This window comes from Podarcis raffonei, chromosome 13, assembly GCF_027172205.1.
Source record: "Podarcis raffonei isolate rPodRaf1 chromosome 13, rPodRaf1.pri, whole genome shotgun sequence".
Taxonomy (NCBI): Eukaryota; Metazoa; Chordata; class Lepidosauria; order Squamata; family Lacertidae; genus Podarcis; species Podarcis raffonei.
Window position 1 is genome coordinate 2502288 of NC_070614.1, and position 14115 is coordinate 2516402.

General features: G+C 44.0%; 1 protein-coding gene across 7 annotated transcripts in view; it reads left to right on the plus strand.

The window, feature by feature from the left end:
- The window catches only part of IKZF1 (IKAROS family zinc finger 1), a 79942-nt gene extending 70806 nt beyond the window's left edge, over positions 1-9136 (plus strand). For 4 of the 7 annotated variants that reach the window (XM_053361876.1, XM_053361874.1, XM_053361877.1 and 1 more), the window contains 2 exons: positions 1806-1940; positions 6115-9136. In XM_053361876.1, coding sequence (XP_053217851.1) covers positions 1806-1940; positions 6115-6821 — 842 coding nt within the window. In that variant the 3' untranslated portion in view covers positions 6822-9136. The remainder of the gene's footprint in view (positions 1-1805; positions 1941-6114) is intronic. The other 3 variants (XM_053361875.1, XM_053361878.1, XM_053361880.1) reach the window with 1 other exon arrangement.
- The last annotated feature ends 4979 nt before the right edge of the window (positions 9137-14115 follow it).

The following is a 14115-nucleotide window of genomic DNA, read 5'->3' on the forward strand; positions in this document are numbered from 1 at the left end:
GGGCAAACTCCCCATTTTGGTTTCTCATTTTTCCTATCTTCAGTTCAGCTCTCCATAGTTCCACATCAGTTTGCAATTATTATTTCTTGAAATTTCACACAACAGAATTTTTTTTAATGTAGTTTTCCCTAGTATTTCCCCTAATACATTTTTAAAAAAATGTTTTCACCAATATATGTATTTTATGTGTAACTTCCCTAGCATTTTTGTACACCTTGGCTGGAGAACAACATTGTAAAATTATTAGAAGTGCAAATTCTGTAGGATGGCTCTGTTTTGGTTTGTGTATGGATTTGAAAAATGCAGATCAGGTAGGTTTGTCTTTCATGAGAGCTGAATTGAATTTCCGACCCAAACCTAGTAGTTCCATCCTTAGGGGTTTGTGGAGATTTCCTGCCTAATGCAAAGGTTTCAGGTGTCATGTGGAGAGCCTGATAAGACTGTGCTAGGGAGGAGTTATGCTGGCTCTTGACGTCAGTGTGATGGGAAGGAAATGTATTCATCCAGTCCTGAAAGCAAAATGTGGTTTGTTAGGTAAGTGTTTGGCATCCAGGACCTTCAGGGTAGCCTTCTCTGAAATATAACTGGTTCCATGCACAGAACACAGCTCTGTGATCTCAATACATGGATCAGATGGTAGTTTCAGAAGGAGGGGTTTGGATTTGTTAGGCACTGGGGAACATCTGGGGACAAGCCAGGCCTGTACAAGAATTATGGGCTCCACTTGAAGGGGGGGGGTTGCAGAGAAGGTAGTCAAGGAATTGTCTGCATCTGTCTTCACCGCAGAAGATGCAGCGCGGACCCCTGTGCCTGAATTAACTTCCTTGTGAAGAGGTCCCGAGGAAGAGACAAATAGTGGAGGAAAACGAAGTTCTCTGCCTTGTTGACAAGTTTAAACCTAGCAAATCAGAGACTGAATGACACCCACACAAGAGTTCTGAAAGGACTCAAATGTCAAATTGCTCATCTAACAAAAGTACCTTGTCACTTGTCCCTAAGATCGGCCTATCTGAGGAGTGGGAAATGGCTAGCGTAGCACCAGTTTAAAGAAGAGGATCTGGGAAACTACAGGTCAGCTAGCTTAGCATCTGCTCTGGGAAGTCTAGTTGTTTCTCTAGCATTGATAAAGATACAACTGCCAAACATACAGAAGATCAGACCTTGCTGAAACAGAACCAGCATGGCTTCTGCAAGGGTAAATTATTGCCTTTTGGTGGGTTTGGGGAGTGAGAGTCCACAAGAATATAGATAGAGATGATTCAGTTTGCATTGTGCGCTTTAGACAGAGCTTTCCAAAGTTCTTGTGTTGGTGACACACTTTTTAGACATGCATCCTTTCACGACACAATAATTCAATTTTACCAGCAAACCAGAGGTTAAACTAACCCCTTATAAGAGTATTCGCATGACACACCTGCACACTGCACACTGTTTTTCTAACGTGTCACAACACACATTTTGGAAAGCTCTGACTTAAGAGTTAGTGGCAATTGTTAGGAAGGTTAATTCCATGTTAGGAATCACTAGGAAACAGACTGAAAATAAAACTGCCCATATCATAATGCCATTATACAAACTATGGTGAAAAATTGTTACTGGTTTTGGAATTTAAAAATGGTTTCGCAGTGCAAAAACAATTCATTCAGACTATGCCATCTGCTTTGAGAAACTAGCATTGGTTATCGGAAACTGCTTCTTTTTGGGCACCTTCTCCCCCTGTGCCTGCCTGTAGACTGTGCCTCAGCAAAGTTGGAACTTTCCATGGCTATGTGTTTAGGATATCTTGTTTCTTTTAATTTTTGCAGTCATGAAAGAGGAAACCAGCCAGAGCGAAATGGCTGAAGACCTGTGCAAGATGGGATCAGAGCGATCCCTTATGTTGGACAGACTAGCAAGTAACGTCGCCAAACGTAAGAGTTCTATGCCTCAGAAATTTGTTGGTAAGAGTTAAATGTTTGCTGCCTCCTTTACATGGTTGGATTTTTCAATTTTGTTTTTCTTTATTGCAACAGGAAGAGCAAAGTAATTAACTAAGAGATTCAGTTCCAAGCTACTCCTAGCTCCAGCCAGTAATTTGTGAAAATTTTGGATCAGTCATTGAAGTAGCACTTTCAGTCTCGGAAACATTTACAGTGTTTTGTTTGTCGCAACATGATAAAGCACATATAAGATTTCAGATATATATCTGAAAAGACAGAAACAATTCCTCCTATCACATCTTTATTTTTTTTAAGCCCATTTTTGTCTTTTGAAAGTTTCCAGTGGCTTACCTGGGGCTTCCAGTGGTCTCTTGTCCAGGAAGTGATCAGGGCTACACCTGTTTAGTTTCAACAACCGCACAGAATCATGTGCTCTAAGATCATTCACTAGAGTGCCGAGTGCCCTTCCCTATCAGAGATTTTACCCATTTCTGCTTCTGCTTCTCTAGGGCACTTTACTGGTCTAGTACTCCTCCTACATTATCACATTCTCTGGTGTGTTTGTGTGTACACACACACACAGACAGACAGACATACATATTAAGTTCACTAACGCAATTGTGTTTACTTTCAAAACATCTATTGGGAACAGAATTGCCATGTCCCCTATGGAGAAGGTGCGTTATTGCATGTGGTGCACAAGAGAGGTGGGATAAATCATCTTCTCCTGCCTAGTTTTCACTAAAATTATTATATCTCACTTCCCATCAGTGCATTCAGAGTAACTTAACAAAACATGAAACACAATACAACAATACATAAAATTCCATCAATACAAATGGAAGCATTCAAAATAAATCCAGATGCACAGCACAAATCATAAAAAAATCAGAGTTGTAGAGCATGATTTCTTACTCCAAGCATTTTCAAATAAGGGAGAAAACCTTCCTATAGAGGAGAATGAAGTGGCCAGATAAACCTCCCTATTTTACTTTTATTTCTTTACCAAATTTGTAGACTCCCCTTCATCACATCATAACGATCCCACAGCTGTAAGATATAAAGATATAAGGCAAGAATTAAGAAACCAATCAATAAAATGCAGCATCATAAGAAAATATAAAGCTTAGTAAGCAGCTATCACCAATGTACTCCAAATGCCCATGAGAATAAAAATGTGTTTGCTTGGCAGTGGCAGCCCACCTGAGTTCCCAGCACCTGTGCCTCTAGGGGAAGGGAGTTCCACAGGAGCCACAACAGAGGAGGGCTGGCTCTTGAGCCCACCTGAGACATGGCGTTCCAGGTGTGGGGCATCACTGCTAAAACAGCTCTAGCCTTTGCTGCTCCCCGGTGGGCTTCTGCAGTTGGGCTTCTCTTGCAGAGCCTCCTGGGTGATCTTAACACATGGCTGATTGAATAATGTCCTAATAGACTTTCCTCATGGGGACGCGGGTGGCGCTGTGGGTTAAACCACTGAGCCAAGGGCTTGCCGATCAGAAGGTTGGCGGTTCGAATCCCCGCGATGGGGTGAGCTCCCATTGCTCGGTCCCTGCTCCTGCCCACCTATCAGTTCCAAAGCACGTCAAAGTGCAAGTAGATAAATAGGTACCGCTCTGGCGGGAAGGTAAACGGCATTTCCGTGTGCTGCTTTGGTTTGCCAGAAGCGGCATAGTCATGTTGGCCACATGACCCGGAAAAACTGTCTGTGGGCAAACATCAGCTCCCTCGGCCAATAAAGCGAGATGAGCGCACAACCCCAGAGTCAGTCACGACTGGACCTAATGGTCAGGGGTCCCTTTACCTTTTAATGGCAGATGCAGAAATGTCCCTGACATATTTTTTCCTTGCTTTCCCCCAGAATTGATTGGCAGGGAAGAGGGAGGCTCCATAGTCAAAGTACACGTCTATCCCATGAACGAACTAAGGAGATTTGACGAGAACATTTTTTGTGAAGGTGGTGTCCCGCTTTGGGATCAGGGCAGACTCTCACTTCCTTACCCTCATGATAAGAAGAGCTGCCAGATTAGAAGAACAGCATTTCCTGTCAGTTATTCAGAGTGTGGTGAAAGAAGATACCATAATGACAGTACAAATTTAGAGAGGCACAGGCTCAGCTTCATGTCAGCATAGCACCAAGGGAGCCCAAACTCCACACACACACACCCGCCTCAGCTTTGCTTTCTTCACAAAGCGGAATCTAACTTGCCCTTTGGATGATTTTATTTCTTTGTTCTCTTTTGCATGATCTTTATGTGTCATCACAGTTCAGTGTAGTCTGTGCTTAATTTTTAGAAAAGGGGATGCCTAGATTCAAGTCTGAAATCTCACCCCCTAAATTTAACCCTTTCCTCCATGCCATTGTCCCAGGATAAATGACCTCTCCCTCTTCTCTTCTCTTCTCCCCTCCCCCCCCCCCCCCCGCTGTGCCATTTGTGCCATAGAGGTAAATATGCAGACACATTCAGGCTGCCTGCTCCTTCTAAGGAAAAGCAGTTTGGGGAGAGGGTGGCTTTCAGCGGTGGAAGAGGAAGGGCATTTGGACTTTCCCCTTGCCATCACCTCTCTTCTCCCTCCAGCTGGCTTTCCTTACCAGATGTTTTTGCCTCCACAAATGTGCATCTGGAACCTCTCTGAGAGGAAGTGGGGAGTTGCAGCAGAAAAGTGGTGGAGGCGAGAACGTTCCCTGCACGCGTCTTGCACAATGAAAACCGCCCTTTCCCAAAGGAGTCTGCATGCAACTTGTAGCTTGGCCCTCATATTGATTCCCTGCTACCTGGTCTGCCCCCCTGGCCCTGCTGGGCCTGTATTGTGTGGGCAAGACAGATCTCAGGCTGAGTGCAGGACCATTACAGGGGTCTCCTTTTCTTTTCTGCTTCAATCCCGCCCAGTCATGGCCTTCATTCTGTCCCAGCAAAGACTGGGCAGCCTGCTAATTTCTATGGGGAGGAGAACTGGGTGAAACATTTCTCATCCCACCTGCACTTCTCTGTGCAGGATCATCAGCAGGCTGTGTTTACAAAGGGACAGCTGCTGCCGGGGGGGGGGGCATCTTGCCAAGCCCAGCTGATGACCCACAAAGTTCACCCTTTCTGATAGGAAACACTAACAAGTAAAAGGAATTCCAAAAACAGAAGGAAGATTTGACATAGAATTACCAAGATCCTTTTGAAATGTGTATCTGTGCTGATCAGGAATGTAAAGAGGCAGCAATTTCCATCCCTTCCTGGGTTCATCAGGTTCCCTCACAATCAGGGCTGTTTCTATTCTGCTACGGTTCAACTTCCACTAAAGCTTACATTATTTGTCTCACTATCTGCAATGGCTGAAGCATATGTTATGAATGACACAATTAATTTCAGTGTAATGAAAACATCAAAAACAATGCAGAAAGTAATGTAAATGCAGAAAGAAAGAAAGAAATAATGTGTAGCCTTAAACAACAATAGTGACTTATCACTCATATTTGATTGCATGATTTCTGTTCATGGCCTCCGACAAACAGGCAGATTGCGGGAATTTCCAGTCGTGTTTCCATTTTTTATGGAAGTCTCCAGCATCCTTAGTAGGGATTACATAAGCAAAATGATTTGCAAGCCTGAAATGAAATATGATCATTCTTTTTTTAAGAAAAAAGATTCAAATTTTTAAATCTAGATTTTGAGATCAGACACTGGAGTCCATCTCATGTATCAGTTTCTGCAATTAATTTCAAATGCCAATCTAAAGAACTGGATATAGCCCTTAAAGTTGTTATTGAATATCTGATGTAGGGGATTCTGAATCTGGAATAAAAAAAATGGCAACTTAGTTAATTTAAGGCAACAGTTTCATGCCATTAAATCTAGGAAAAATCAATATAGCGTTTATCTTTAAATATTTTGACTCCTTTTTTGACCAACAGTGATCTTCAAACAATGGCTTCCAGTCATGAAACAGGATAAATACAGTTAAAAGCATATGGTAATTACATTGCTGAAGTGCATACCACATACCAGTTTCCATTACAAAATATTTACATCTCTGCATATTTTCTCATAATAGCAAAAAGATAGCAGCAGGGCCTGAGAGCTGTGATATCTCTCTGTGTTGATTTGTCTTGTGTTCTGCAATGCCACTCTCAGGTCTGATTGAGTAATGGAGATGTTTCAAAGGCATTTCAATCCCAAACCTAATTTATGACTATTTTGGATTGCAGGTGAGAAATGTGCAATTGATGTTCCTTATGATGCAACCACCAATTTTGAGAAGGAGAATGATATGATGCAGACCCATGTCATAGACCAGGCTATTAACAATGCCATCAGCTACCTGGGGGCAGAGTCCTTGCGCCCGCTGGTGCAGACCCCACCAGGAGGCTCCGAAGGGGTGCCTGTCATCAGCCCCATGTATCAGCTTCATAAGTCCCTTGGGGAGACCAACCTGGCCCGATCCAATCACGCCGCTCAGGACAGCGCGGTGGAAAACTTGCTACTACTTTCTAAAGCCAAATCCATTTCTTCAGAAAGGGACCCTTCACCCATCAACAGTCAAGACTCCACTGATACGGAAAGCAATAACGAAGAACGCAGCGGCTTAATTTACCTAACAAATCACATAGCACCCCATGCACGGAACGGCCTCTCGATAAAGGAAGAACACCGGCCATATGACCTCCTAAGGGCAAACAGTGACAGCTCCCAAGATGCCTTCAAAGTAATAAATGGCAATGGAGAGCAAGTGAAAGTTTACAGATGTGAACATTGTCGGGTCCTGTTCTTGGACCATGTGATGTACACCATCCATATGGGCTGCCATGGCTTCCGCGATCCTTTTGAGTGTAACATGTGTGGCTACCACAGCCAGGACAGGTATGAGTTCTCCTCCCACATCACCCGAGGAGAACACCGCTACCACATGAGTTAAAGCTACTTGGATAGAAATTGTCTGGAGCTCCATGAAAAGCAGAAGGTCAGGTCCCTGGAAATGAACTCTTCTCCTAGCATGCATGCACAATTCAGTTTTCTACTCTTAATATTGATGTTTTTATTGCAAATATAAGTCACCCAAACATAGTAAAGTAGGAGTTTTTGTAGTTAGGTAGAAGAAACCCATTCTTGCTAGCACCCCCCCCCCCCGCTCTTTTCTTTCATCCAGTGCCTTTATTTGGGTATGAGTGTGCACAGTTTTGGTTGGAAACTAGAAAAACAAAATTAATGTTATCTTTTTCTGTGGTGACACTCTGAAAATACACTTCTTACACCATACATAAATTACGATTTCCTATAATGATTTGGTACATTCACTAACCAACAGCAATAATCCACATTTAGAGTAGGTTTAAAAAGCTCTTAGGTTTTTTGGGTGGTCCCAGCCGTATTGAATCACCTCTCGAGCAGAATTCGTTTGAGCCATGATCTCCAAAAGCTGAACAGCACATGTGTCATCGTTGTAGATTATTCAGAATGTGCTTAGTTTTGGAGCGGAGCGTGTCCAGAAGAATCAAGGCAGCATTGCCTCGAACAACACGGGGGGAGAGCATGGCTACTGCTGTGCTTCTTAGGAGTGCTGTTTTGTGGGGCATTCTAAAGAGTCTCAGAAAAGTTGCAGCCTTTGCATCATTTAACTTATGGGAAAATGGACTGCTCTGGTCAAACCCAGACTATGTAAATGAAAAACTCAGGGGATTATGAGTAAGATCCAGTAAAAATTCAACCCAATTCTTATCCAGATCCAAATTAAGTCAGCTGGAAACTCAGTCTAAAGAAGTACTGAGGGAAAGGTCCTTTGTGTAGCCTCACAGGGTTGTATGTAGGACCCTGTCCTCTATCACAAACTACTTGCTGAGATTATAAAGCAATTTCTAATGCTGTGAATGTGAATGAGGGGGAGCAGTTTCCCTATTTTTAAAGTGTGCGGGGGAATCGCCACACCTGTGCAATCTACTGTGGATATAGAAAGGGATCATTGAGATAGGGCCATTTTGCAGGAGTCAGTCTTTGAAGTGCAACTTCCACATGACAAATACTGCTGTTGTCAGGTTTAGGCTTAGAAATGATGGAGTAAATAAGGTGGTAAGTTAAAAACAAAAGTTGTATATGTAAAAACAACTGTGCAAGGCTGTTTCAAACACATTACCGGTAAATGTCTTTGTGTAACACACACTCTCCAACTGAGATTGCACAGTTTCTGTTGGTGGATTTAGCACATAATTAATTAACTTCTTGTCTGCCTTGGCAAGACACTTTTAAATCATAAGCTGAATCTTCTTTTTAATGAAGCTTCTATTAAAAATGAAAGTGCATGGGGTTTGTTTTTGGTCTTATTAATTATGGCGGGGGTAGTGTTTTAAATCCCACAGTTAAACTGCATCTGCAGAACCCACACTTTGCCTATTTTACACTGGAAAGTATCTTTTTTCATTTCCTGTGTCTTTCAGCGCTGCCCCACGCTTGCTGAAGGGGTCTTGCACACATGACTCAGCAACAAACCCAGATTTGCTGGTCAAGAGGGAGCTGTTTTACACACACATGGTATTTTAACATGCAACCTTTCTTTAAGAATGCACTGAAAAAAGGTAATGTGTGAAGAAACCTCAGAGGGGTGCTGCACAACGGCACAAAGCCATCACTGATCCACCCCATTCCTTCATTCCCAGCTGTGACTAGAAACCTATTTTAGAGCAGCGCTCGATGTCACCTTTATAACTGAGGAGAATAAGACCTTTATAGTTACAATTTCTGGCCTGTCAAAATGGTTCTGCCTGTTGCAAAACATTATCAGTCTTATTCAGCCATTTTTTTATCAGCACAGGCAGTTTTGTGCGCTGTACACACAGCTCTTCCCTATCTGCAAGGATTACTCCGTTCATTTCAATGGAGGAAACAGATCCATGTCCACATTCCTTTGGCTGTGCAGCTGAGTTCCTGCCACTGAACTCAATGGGCACACGTTTGGTGCAGTGCAGTGCTGCTCTATATATGAGAATTTGTGCTGCTCCATGCCATTTTTAACATTCATGCATACCAAGTTCTGTGTTCATATGTATCATAGCTGTACTTAAACAGATATTAATTAATACGTTATCAGTGCCAGCGTGTTTCTGGTTCTAGGTTTTTCTATTTATGTTGCAACCAGTGCTTTTTTTTCAGGGGGTGCTTGAGTACGCAGTACCGACATCTCTTTTGTTTGGGGGGGGGTGTTGTTAAAAAGTGTGGCACTTACTGTAACAACTTCATGGTGAGTACAGTGGTACCTTGGGTTACATACGCTTCAGGTTACAGACTCCACTAAGCCAGAAATAGTACCTCGGGTTAAGAACTTTGCTTCAGGATGAGAACAGAAATTGCGCGATGGCGGCGCGGCAGCAGCGGGAGGCCCCATTAGCTAAAGTGGTGCTTCAGGTTAAGAACAGTTTCAGGTTAAGAACAGACCTCCGGAATGAATTAAGTACTTAACCCGAGGTACCACTGTACTGGCACCTATTTTTCTAGGAAAAAAACACTGGTTGCAACTAAGTACATAGGTACTGAAAGCAAATACAGTTTAGTGAGTTAGCATATTAGTACACTTTATCAGAATGTGTGACCTGCTGTCTGAACTGTCACTTCTGCCTCCCCCAGCCTCACCCCTCCACACACACCAAACCCATAATGGTCGTTGTTTTGTTTGAAAATGAAAATGTCCTGGTAATTTCTTTTTTAAAAATGTATGGTTTTGAAAAACTGGACTCTGAGAACTTATTTTATTCTGGATTACTTATATTCTCAGAAAAGTGGGTGGCTTAGTTCACATTGATGTTTGTTATAATAGATTGCCTCACATCTGTAAATAGCAGCAGATCAAAAAATGCTTTTCAAAAATCGCACAATGTCCCTACTTTGGCGTCGCCTGTTTGTACTTGTACTTAACACATTTTTTGTTGTGGATTTATATTGTAATTGCAGTTATCTTTTCGGAGCAATGTATTTAAAACAAAATGAAGCAAATTTCATAAAAAATCTGAATGTTAGTAAAGTTTTGTCTGAAGACACAGACATTTCCTTTTGTAAACACGGGGTACTTGGAATATTTATTCTAGGAAAGAGAAAGTGGGGCCTGTTGGGGCTGCGGTGGATCCTTGCATTTACAGCGTGCTGAGCTAGGCCAGCCTCTGGCCTGATCCAGTCCGGCTGCTCTCAGTGCTCATTGCAACCTTCATCCTTGCAGCTTCAACCCACCGGAGGGCACCTTTATGGAAGGAAGAAACCTGCAATGGACCTGGAACTGACATTTAGAGGCAATTAAGAGAGACTATTCAAAGGCCAGCAACCGCCAGCAGTTTTGCTGCTGGGTTCAACAAGAAGCAAACCACATTTTCACATCAGCTTCTAGCCATTAATATTTTTTAAGTCCTCTTGGAAGCTTATAATCCAAACTCTTCTTATAAGGGTTTTTAGTGTGAATTCTGCCTAATATGCATGTTTTTGCAAAAACAAAATGCATTTTATTTTCACTAATATATGCATTTTCATGCACACTTCACTCTAGTATATGCATTTTTTGTACACGTGTGAATTTTGCAGGCTGGCTGTGTTTGGGTTCGCATATGGTTTCAGAAAGTGCACATTGGGTGGGTTTGCCTTTAAATGCAAACGGACTCAAATTTCTCTGCCATCCCTATGTATTCAGCTGGAGGCAGGGATGGCACATGAAAAAAAAGCTCTTGCTTATAGAAAGCTAGCATATGTCTCCCCCTTTATATGCTAGATTTCTATGTGTAGCATTTTGTTTTGTTCAGATATGACCAGTATGCGCAGTCTGAAGTGGTACAGTCTAGCAAGGTTCCACTATATGATTTTGACACATTCCTTTGGGAAGCATAAAGCCAGACATAAAGTCAGCTGACTGCTGGGGTCAGTTGGGCTTCAGGGTACCAGGATTTTATGATCGGTGCTCTTGGAGCACAGCCCTGTCTCTAACGTGATTGGTTAACTGATCAGAGATGTGTAATCAACTTTTAACGATTTGATTTGTAAGGTGAGCCTCAGCAGAGGATTTCACGCATTTGGCCGTGGGACTGAGTGTGCGTGTAAAGCGTCTTGCACAAGAGACAGTATTCTTTGGCCACCGCCATTGCTCAAACTCCTTGCATGTCTGGTTTTTTAATCACAGCTGTGGTCTACAGAAAGCTACTAACTACAGAGGTTACATAATGCTACACAGCAACGCTGAAGACAAACCCCATAACTTTAGCAAGATGCTTAAAATTCTGATTTTCAAAGAGTAATGACTTAATAAAGCTACTGTGAATGTAAACACTGATTAATTTTTGCACATTGCCTGACTATTAGCCATGCAGTCAGACTCAGAAGCTTCTACATTTTGTGGTGACTCAGCATTTAAGAGGAACACTTTGCACATGCTCAGAATCTTGGCTCAAACAAAACAAATAATGTAGGGAAACAGAAAATGGGCTTTCTTTGTTCTGTAAAGCCAAGACAATGGAATCACTGAACCAGTAGTTCAAATTACAGTGCTGTAAGAAGAAACACTTCACAGATGAGTATTCTGCCCTATTCTGTGATTAACATCGTGTCTGTGTGGCGGTTATTTGCACAAATTACTCACAATATTTGCTCATCACTGCAAGTACTACATATATCGACTTACAACATTTATAAAATACAGTAATTAACTAACAATGTTCATGTAACTACCACAAAGTGCAGCTAACGCAGCATAAAAGCCAACCGGCAGGACTGCAGTTGAACAAGTTGACTCGCCCTTGCTCTGCTCCCAAGGCCTGTGGATCTCGGTGTGTTTTCAGCTGTCACCCGAAGAGTTAAAGTGGGAGGGAGTTCCATAAGTGAGGTGCCACTCCTGAGAAGGCTCTCCTATATGGCCCCACAGACCACACTCTAGGAAAGAGCCACCAGCAGAGCCTCCCAGGAAGACTTTAAAGCCTTGACGTGGTCAGTGCTGGGGGAAGGGCAGAGACACTCCTTAAAGGACTTTGACCTTAAGGGCATTTGTGCTCTAGTCCCAGCACCTGGAAGAGGGTCCAGCAGCTCACTGGGAGCCAGCGCCATGTCTTCAGGATCATCATAATGTGGCCCCACCTTGCCCCAGAGGCAGGGCCGGCCCACTCATGAGGTAAGGTAAGGTGATCCATGCAGATAGCAGATTTGGCCTCCCAGGAATGTATTGCGCACTGCCATCGCCACAGGGGCAACATCCACTGTGGCATGCTCCTTGGAGGCCAGATCTGCCGCTCCCATTCCTGACAGACCCCAGGCCACCTTGGCGAATCGGAGGCACTGCTAGGATCCACACACCCCCCCCCCGTGCGCCCAATGTCAATCTTTATTCTCCCCGCCCCCCATTAATGATCTAGATTTTAACTCACCCCTTCTTCCTGGAAGGCAGGGAAACCAATTTGTGGTTCACTTCAGGAGCCAAAATGTCTTGTGCTGGCCCTGTCCAGAGGCAATGACATTCTGCACCAGACAGTCTTCAGAAGCACATTGCAGTAATCCAGCCGGGAGCTTATCCGAGACCTGACTCCAGCAGCTAGGTTTTCCCAGCCCAATAACAGCTGTAGCTGCTGAAGCAGTCAAAGCAGCAAAGGCACTTTTCACTCCGTGACACTGGAATCTAGGAGTACTCCCAAACTCTGTAACTGTTCCCCATATCTAGAACAGGCTGTCTAGTCAATTCTCTGACCAAATAATCAGCTACTCGTCTTACTCAGTTTTAATTAATTGGGTTCCACCCAGACCATGAATGTCCAGCACTTGTCTTGCACAGCATCCCCTAATTCGCCTGCGTATCTGTGGCCCAGCACTCCAGTCCCCCCCCCACCAGGTGATACCTCCCAAGGGTTTCTTATAGATGCTAAATAGTGTGGGGAAAGAATGGGCTCCTGTGTATCCCCAGAGGACAACTGCCATGGGGCCAAGCAGATCTCCCCCACCCTGCTGCTCTCTGTTAGCAGCCTCTGCAGACAGGAGCAGAACCGCTGCCACTCCCAGTCCACAGAAACACCCCAGGAAGAAGCTGGTCAAGGCTACTGAAAGTTGTAGAGAGGTCAAGGGAAATAAGCAAGTGCTGCCTACCAAAGATGAACCGAGGTGGATTGGGCTTCACTAGATCTGCCTCAACTGGGCAGCTCAGACACCAGTGACTTTGCCCTCAAGCTGCTCCTCTGAGAGGCCTGCTGTTTCTGCCCCAGGGTGGACCTTGTCGGTCCATTTCTCACCTTCTCTTGTAAGGCAAGCCACTGCATGGGCACAAAGATGGCAGAGAGAAAAAGCTTCTTTGCTGCCACCACCGCCACATAGCAGGCACATAAAACTATTAGAAACAGTCAAATAAAATCGTGATGCAAAGGCAGGTTTCCTCTTCTCAGGATCTCGGAGTCCTAGAAACTCCTGGAAGCTCTGGGAGGTGCCCTGAACGTTTATCTTTCCCAGCCATACTTTAAGGCTCATGGGTAGCAGCAGGCAGCCGCCAGAGTTGTTCCTGCTGCAAATCTCACAAACCAACACCTTCCTGTCCCTTGGGAGAAAAGTGAAGGTTCTGGTTTGCAAGCAGCTCAGAAAAAGAAAAAGGGGAGAGAAAAAAACCACCTCACAGCAGATCACAGGCCTGGGCTGGCCGGGTGAGGAAGTTAATCAGCCTAGTGCAGCCTGTTCGGGATGAGGCCCAGCAGATGGTTAGTCTCTGAAATGGCAAAACGGGAAGCAGATGTGGGCTCTGCTTCTCCCCATGCATAACTGGGAACCAGCCGGTTGGGGAGGAAATTTGCATAACAGGGATAATTTGGTATCAAAACTACCCCCTTGAAATGACCTGCATGGATCTGGGTGTAGTCAACGCTTTTCACTTCTTGTTTTCCAGTCTCTGAGTCTGGCCAGATTGAAATTTCATTTTCAACCTACCTAAAGCGAACGAGGTTTAGGGAATCTACTGCTTGCAAATATGAACTGCCCTCAGTCAGGAGAACGAGCATCGCAGCAGTGGGGAAACTAAAATTCAACCAGAGGGAAACGTCATTTACCTGCTGTCTTTAGCAAAGTGGGCGAGAGGGAGCAGGGACCCAGGAGGGGTCAAGATGCCTCCCCACCATGCCCTGCCCCTCTTCATTGCAGCTGCAAGCCTTTTTTGCGGGTGTCTCTTGTAACAGCAGCCTGGCATATGGAATTTGGGGAAAATAAAACTTTTTTTGTTACAGAGGTTG